At 38.6% G+C, this 7,708-nt stretch overlaps 1 protein-coding gene and 1 long non-coding RNA gene across 7 annotated transcripts in view; one reads left to right on the top strand and one right to left on the bottom strand.

Moving 5' to 3' along the window:
* Nucleotides 1-74: 74 nt before the first annotated feature.
* LOC134424950 (uncharacterized) lies at nucleotides 75-7,235 on the top strand. 5 transcript variants are annotated; one of them, XR_010029515.1, is made up of 4 exons: nucleotides 75-1,569; nucleotides 3,326-3,457; nucleotides 4,564-6,502; nucleotides 7,051-7,235. It is a non-coding gene; the product is annotated as an uncharacterized LOC134424950 (long non-coding RNA). The 5 variants fall into 5 exon arrangements; XR_010029512.1 differs by having other exon boundaries at nucleotides 171-488; nucleotides 674-1,569; nucleotides 4,564-7,235; XR_010029513.1 differs by having other exon boundaries at nucleotides 171-1,569; nucleotides 4,564-5,027.
* KDM3B (lysine demethylase 3B) overlaps nucleotides 5,052-7,708 on the bottom strand; it is a 47,462-nt gene continuing 44,805 nt past the window's right edge. For both annotated transcript variants that reach the window (XM_063169143.1, XM_063169144.1), the window contains exon 24: nucleotides 5,052-6,404. In XM_063169143.1, the coding sequence (XP_063025213.1) occupies nucleotides 6,324-6,404 (81 nt within the window). In that variant the 3' untranslated portion in view covers nucleotides 5,052-6,323. The remainder of the gene's footprint in view (nucleotides 6,405-7,708) is intronic.

Below are 7,708 nucleotides of genomic sequence, written 5' to 3'. Positions count from 1 at the left end.
AGAGGCCGCAAGGCCCTCAGCATCCCGCCGCGCTGCGGAGCCCCGCGAGGCCGCCCCGCGCTGGGGGAAAACCCCGCGTTCGCTCGCACCAGGTCGGGAGGTGCGGCGGGATCCCGGGAACGGAGCCACGGCAGCGGAACGGCAGCAGCGAGGTAGACGAGTGGCCTTGTTGGAACGATGGCAGAGAAGCAACATGCACAACGTAAGGAAAATTACAGGACAGTGCTGAACTGAGATCACGAGCACTTGGGAGGACAGAGTAAGAGAGACAGCCGAAGAAGCCATCTTCGTTCCAGTTGCCACCTCCAAGGAAATCAAGACAACAGCTATTACATGCTGCAAACAGGGTACTTACGTGTAAGAGCGTTTCAGAGTTCCACGGCTCCGAGTTTCGCCCAAAACCGGATGCAAAACAAAACTCAGCTAGCCAGTACTGACGTTTACGTTATCAAACCAGAAGAATAAAGGCTGTTACTTGTAGTTTCCAGGTAATTTCAGTGTTGCCAGATAATCTTTCTCGTAAACTGAGAGGTCAAGGATTCCTTTGCTAACTACACAAACGAGGCTGAACAGTGTATGTGTTGGAATATTATTCTTAGTGTGGGGTGGGAAATGGGTATAAATGTGTATTCTTAAGCATACTGGAGTACCGGAAACTGTTGTATTTTAACAGGTCACCAATGAATACTGTTAAAAGAATCTTCCTCCTCAGTCAATGCCAGAGTTCGTTACTGGGTCCCTGGAAGCCTGTACGTGTATTACAGTCATGGATTGATTAGGCCCTGTACACAGATCTCTGAATCACGCTGAGATAACTATTACATAAGTTGGTTTTCAATGGAAAAAAAAAATCACCAGAAATCTGTCATGGTTCTTCAGCTAACAAAAAACAAAACAAAAACAAACAAAACACCGACACACAAACAAACAAAAACCCCCACACAAAAACCCCACCCCTAAAAACCAAAAAACTCAAATCCAAAACCCCTCTCCAAAACAAATCTCACAAAAAACCCAACCAGCCAAACAAAACAAAACAAAAATGGATGGAAGGCACTACGGCAAAGTCTCATTAGTTACCGATGGTTGCTGAAGAGCTTTTATGATAAGAAATGAGACCAAGGAAAGAGTCATAACAAAAACAAAGAGCTGTTTGGGAAAATATTTCTCATGAATGCATGAAATTCAGTATAATGAGCAAAGAGACAAATACAAAACATTGACAACTTCCCATTACATGCAAGAGATGAAAACGCAAATGTCTCTACAGACAGCAACAAAGAACATTTTATCACAGTCTGCTTTTGGATATGAATGGCCACAAAATGATTGCATAAGGGACTCCACAATTTACACCACTGATGGCATAACTGACTTACTAATAGGATAAAAGGAATCTGCTTTCACACATCCAAATAACAAGCAAAACCTTCAACAAAATTACTACCTTTCTAACTGCATCTGTTTCCTACTGGTGACCAACACAGCAACAGGTCTGTTACTTGAGTAATTTGTTCATGCTTGGTTGAGCGGAAGACGCAAACAGGAGAGGGAAAATGCAGAGATCTGGTGAGTAACACACATGATTGTGTGAGAGCGCTAAATAACTGCAGCATGGGTAAGTTACACCTAAATAAAATATGCCTTAGTGTTTTAAGCTATTTAATGTGCCATGGGGCATTATGAAAATCTACAGTGCATTAAACACAAATGGTGGTAAGAACAACAGAATCTCAACATCATTAGAGAAGGTGGTGTTGTAAATGTAGTGCCAGCTCACTGTTTAGTAGCATGTTATGCTTTAGAACAACTTCAGAAAATATATTTTAAGCCAGCAATTTACATTTAGCAATAAGTTGTTAATTTTTTTCCATATCATAAATAAAAATGAAAGATTAATTATTTAACTGACCTTTCCACAAGAAGAAATTACTGGTAGTTTAAGGGCTATTTTTGCAATAAAAGTCAGCTGCAGGTTAAGTGAAAATAAAAATATTAGTAGTATTCTTTTTATTAAGTTAATAGTAATATTGTATAATGCAGTGTAAATAAGACCTAACCAGGAAAGCAATTCATCACTTTTTTTCAAATTAAGGCTGTATGGGGTTTTTCTGCAGCTGTGTTACTGCTGAAACAACTCATGATAAACTTGTGTTCTACAAATAGTCCAAATAGGTCACCAAATATCTATCAATCTGCTACGGCTAAACAACAAAGCATGGAAATCAAATAAGTTGTTCCTCGAATAAAGCAGCTTAAGCAAAGCTACATTAAGAAAAATGCCAGGTCAGATTCAGAGATCCTGCTGAAGCTGAGGTTCAGGCAGAAGCTGCAGTGATGAAGAAACAGCAATTCATCACGGCTCAAGAATATAGGATTCCCTCTGGAAAAGTTTAGCAGACTAAATATGGGTCTTTGGAATACAGGTGAAGTCGAAGAACACAATGGGAACCCTCTCTGAAGCATAAAAGTGCAGATTGTATTGGAAGAGTATCAAAAGTTGAAAGAAGTAGAGAAAACAGAAAAAGTGCAAGCTGACAGCCAAAAATGACACCGTGGACATGACAGCTGGAAATTGTTCTGAGAACATTTCTTTAACAGTTTTGCTTTGCGACTGAAAGCTGTTCTTTTAGCAGATACCTTCCTAGAGGAAACAGCTGTATTTTGTTGTATCCAGCTCTTGAAACTTATATTACCATTTTCCTATTAGACTATATAAAGGCAGAGATAAATAAAAAGCTCCCCTTCAAGGCAGGGGAATGAGGGACATAGGAGAGAAAAGTAAGATGATTTCTGCCTGGTTATTTTTCAAATACATGGTGGGAATGTGCAGCTCTTTTTCAAAAGTTGAGAACAGGAATCTTTAAGACACTGCCAATTAAGAGGAAAGAAGCTGTGGGCTGATTTTAGATTCTGAGATGCACTGGAAGATAGTACACGCAAGCAGGCATTGGCATGCATACCAGCTATTGGGGTAAGTTTGGGGAAACACTGAAGTTGACAATTAGAAGATAAGATTCATTACTGTAACCAGAACTGGGAAGATGCACTGTCAACATCTCCTTCTATGCTATGCTTCACTCACATGCTGTGTAGTTTCACAATCATTTTCCACTGAATCAATGCTTACAAGGTGTGGTTGATACATGAATAAATCACTAGTGTGTCATATACCTCAACCAATACCTCAACTGTAGAAGCTCTGAGCTATCTGAGCTATCAAAGGGCTATCAGGAGTGAGGAAGAAAGGAAATTATACATACAGGGGAGCAATAGTTTTAAATAATATTCAGGCCTCATAACTTTTATCTTATTTGGATTGTAGGTAAATTCCAGTTACTGCTTAGCATCGAACATCGCTGCTCCAATTCTGATTCCACATCTTCAGGTTTTACAAAAGGCTGTCCAAGAATCTTTCACAGAAACAACACATGGAACATAACTTTAGATGTGTTAGGTACTTATTTTTTTCCTATATTTATGTTGCCTGGTACAGTTGCATCAGAGTAAAGATTTAGGTTTTGTAAAATTAAACGTTGCATGCTGCTACATTTTTATTCATTATCAAGAAAAGGGAGGCTTTTGGTTGAAAAGAAGTGAAATCTTCAGGCTGGGGACATTAAGGGGACATTACACCTTTACACGGTTGAGTATACACCAACTCTCAGTATTGTGAATGCAATCTAAATTCACTAGGTCAGGCCAACAGCTATATATTCCTGAATTCTTGCTTCATCTTGTCTGTAGTTACAGAGGACATTGGCTAAAAGATATCAGAGTTTAAAGCCCATATTAAAAAATGGTGCTGCCCACTGTCTCATGCCCCTCCATTTAGTAATGGCAAGAGAGCATTAGATAGAATAAGTGTGATGACTGCAGCAAACTATATTAAGTCATGTAAACTCAAATTTTTATTCTCCCTCTGCTAAAATCCCTATGCTTTTATGATGTCTGCTTTATTCTGCTGACATTCTATGTAAAATACCAGCTGCCCCTTAAAATCTTGATCTAGAAAATACTGTGATAAAAACTACTGATTTTATATCTTAAGTCAATTTTATAACCACTTTGGCTGGCTACTTGTGGTATAATCTCTCTATGATACGTCAGAACAATTTGATGATCTTTGAGATCTCTTCCAATGTAGGCCATTTTATGATTCTATGGTATTTCTTAATTTTAGTAATCCCTCTGATTTTGGCTGAATATATTACTTTAGGTTGATTGTACTCCATGATTAGTAAAAAAAATTCAGGAGACAGAAGCAGTACTTGATAGACTCAAACTAAACAAAGGTTTAGAATGAGACGCAAAACCCTTATTGTAGATCACTGGATTCAAAATTATTCATGCTACTGTATTAAGATACAGCCAAGTCTCTACCTTTTTGATCTTTATCCAATTCTAATGCTTATACACACACATTCATAAATGAGGGAAACATCTCAGCTATAATTAATCTGTATGCACAGAGTACAACAGATGTGCACAAGAAATTGTACACAACAGAATACAGTGAAGCTGAATGATTCATGTGTCTGGAATAACCCTTTTTATCTCCAGCAGATAAATTAGCCCATATTCACAGGACAGCTTCAAGGGTATGAGGCAGCAAAAGCCTGTGACTGGACTTTGCACCTAACAACCAAACTGAGAAGCTGCTAGAATGCCACATGTCAGTGAACAGAACTGCTGCTGCCATCACAAACTCCAATGTCAGAAACCACAGAACTTTTACCACCCCATCCTGGTCTCCAGTGGAGAGGGCATCTCTGGACCTGCTGGGAAGATAGAGACGGGAAGCACAGTACAAGAGACGTTTTTTATGACAAGACAAATCCTCTACCCAAACTACCTTGAAGAATCAACAATTAGCAGGCAGCTTGGTGCTCCCAGCACATACTTGGGATGCCAGGCTAAACCACATAAGCCTTCTGGCCAAGCACAGCAGGTCAAAATTAGCAGGCAGCCTACACTGCCAGGGGCAGAGGCTGAGACAACCTCAAGGCAGGAAGATCAGTGTACAGGTATGAAAAAAACTGCCCAGGCTGTTACAGTAAATGACTTTTATTTTTTAAAAAATGAAATAACCGTGAACATATTAACAGGCCTGCAAGTGGCACTACAGTACAGCTGGAGATAAGGTCAATACATTTCCCCATGTACCTGGACAATGAAATCCATTGCATCAATGCTGACATTAGTAAATTCTGAATACAGTTCTATCAAGCAGGAACATTTTACTTAAATAGTTCTGGACAAAGTTGACACCAAAAGTTAACTTTTCCTTCACTTTGGAAAGGATATATGTTTTATAGATGTTTTCAGGTAGCACTGGTATTGGGTGAATATTGCCTGCAGTCACCAGTGCAGGGAGAGATGTACAACATCTCCTTGTGAGAACAGAGTTTATACTCCTTTTTACTTTTCATTCTGAGGAAGCAGGGTGGCGTAGAGAGAGGGGGGACAATAGGTGAGGTAATATGGGCAAGGGAGGTGGGATGTCAATTTCTATTCAATTCTCCTTTGGCTGTTTTTGTGCTATTTTGGACTGCTTTTTAAAAATCACTTCTTGATTTTATTGAAAGGAAGACTAAATGTAATACACCTTTCCTTGAAAATCCAGGAACAATTGTGGTACTTCAAAAATACTAAAAATATCTACTTTCATGAAATATTAACTGTTTCACTACAAACCTATTTTTTCACTAAATACACAATTCTCTTATTTCTGGAGTCTCCCTGGGGGAAAAAAAGTGGGTTCTCCCTTTAGTTCTGCAACTCTACAGAGTACAGAGAAACAGCTAGAAGAATGGGAGTGCAGAGAATAGCTTTATCCTTTTCCTTGGCCAGTATCTCACACAGGGAGTTTGTTTGAATTTCTGCAGTTGGGCTACTGTTGGTCACATTCTTTCAGCAGTTATCAACCAAGTCTGCAGTAGGACAACCCACCTCCAGCACATTCTGTCTAACTTTGTGGAGACTAAGTAGGCATGAGGGAAAAAAAACATCCACACTCTTTCTACCATTTTTGATCATAGTATGCAGGAACACCAAGTGGCTTCCATGTTCTCTCAATTTGCGAAGGCCACAGGAAAGAGATATGGCACCTTTTAGAATCTGGAATTCTGCATTTAAGAGTGCGACCTTCCATTAGACCTTCGGTGTTGAGGCAGCGTAGAAAACAGTGGCTGAAGAGTGTAATACTGACCACACCAGCTCCCAGTGAGAAGCTTTTGCTCCTGCAGAGGCAGTCGTGTGCAGTCCCTGTATATACCATGAGCAATAGGCCTACTTGACAGGGCATTTGGAATTAGCAATTCCTACGATCTAGCTAGTTTAGATTCATGAGCTTTCAGTGTGCCAACAGCATCTTTCACTGCATGGTAGATAATGTTCTTCACCTGCAACAGGAAAAAAGAAAAATCAACTTCTACAGACTAACAAGGAGAGTCTTACATAGCCACGCAATCAGCTTTGACAGCTGAATTTGTAATAGTTGGTAAGTATACATGAAATATATACTATTTTGCTTCAGAATACCAACAGCACAAATTTAAACTGTCACAGATGACAAGTATCTTAGACACTTGCACTGATTTATTAACTCATTTTCTGGTCACCCAGCAACATATATTTACTTGTGTTGTTTTAAGATAATTCCTTCTCTTGTGAGAGCTAGGAGGAAGTGCAGTACGAAGTTATACATATATATATATACATACATATATATAGATATATTAGTTTATTTTGAAGAAGTCCTTGTGATCAAAGTCACTTAGAGACTCACATGAATCAAATCTAAAAGCTGCTAGAAAATTATATGGTTTAATCCTATGAAAACTAATATGACACAACAAATCATCTTGTTGTCTTTGCATGGCAGCTAGAAATACTTCAAATTTGTGAATCTTGCAGAAAGACAAGCCCATGATGAGAAATCCACTAGTACTCACTGCTATCTTTTTCACAGTTACCTATTTAAGAATCAAAGTTCTGTCTAGTTTCTGATTTTTTTCTGATCTAAGTTTATTTGAATTCTGTTTCCAGGTGCTGAACAGAACAGTTTCGCCTCCTAAGTGAGTAGCTCAATTGCACTTGCTCAACTAACTGGCAACCACCATCATCTTTTCCTGATGTACATGTGACCTCATTTTTGGTATAATTTATGCAGCTGTTATTGTCTCTGTGTATTTTAATATATGAAAATATAGACAGAGGTTTATATAAAAATATACATTAAAAATGACAAAGTTTTTTAAAAAAAATATGGAGACAAATAAAACCAGTATTTCTTTTCACAGGGTTACTGAGTTGCACTTTTCTTGGGGTTTTTTTTTAATAATAAGCGTTATTCATTTGCAACCTCTTAATTTACAGAAACATTTCTGCATTTGTATCATCACAGCTGAAGAGGCACAGTGTTAGATGCCAGAATGAGAGTTGATAATACTTCTGCTTTCCTTTATAATCCCATGAAAATTCACATAGAAATTTATAGCAAACTTTCACTGAATTGGTATGAGAAAATTAACAATGTAGATTCTGACATCCTTGGGTGACATTCTGGAGAGTGACCGTACTTTGATGAGGACAATCATTCTTCAGATCTCCACCCTCCTTCCTTTCACATACGTGTAATTACTGATACACAAAAAATGCTGACAACAAAATCTGCAAACAGAGCAGTTACTAAAGTTGCTTCAGA

This window comes from Melospiza melodia, chromosome 14, assembly GCF_035770615.1.
Source record: "Melospiza melodia melodia isolate bMelMel2 chromosome 14, bMelMel2.pri, whole genome shotgun sequence".
Lineage (NCBI taxonomy): Eukaryota > Metazoa > Chordata > Aves > Passeriformes > Passerellidae > Melospiza > Melospiza melodia.
The sequence above is the reverse complement of the archived record's forward strand: the minus strand, read 5'-3'. Positions and strand labels throughout refer to the sequence as shown.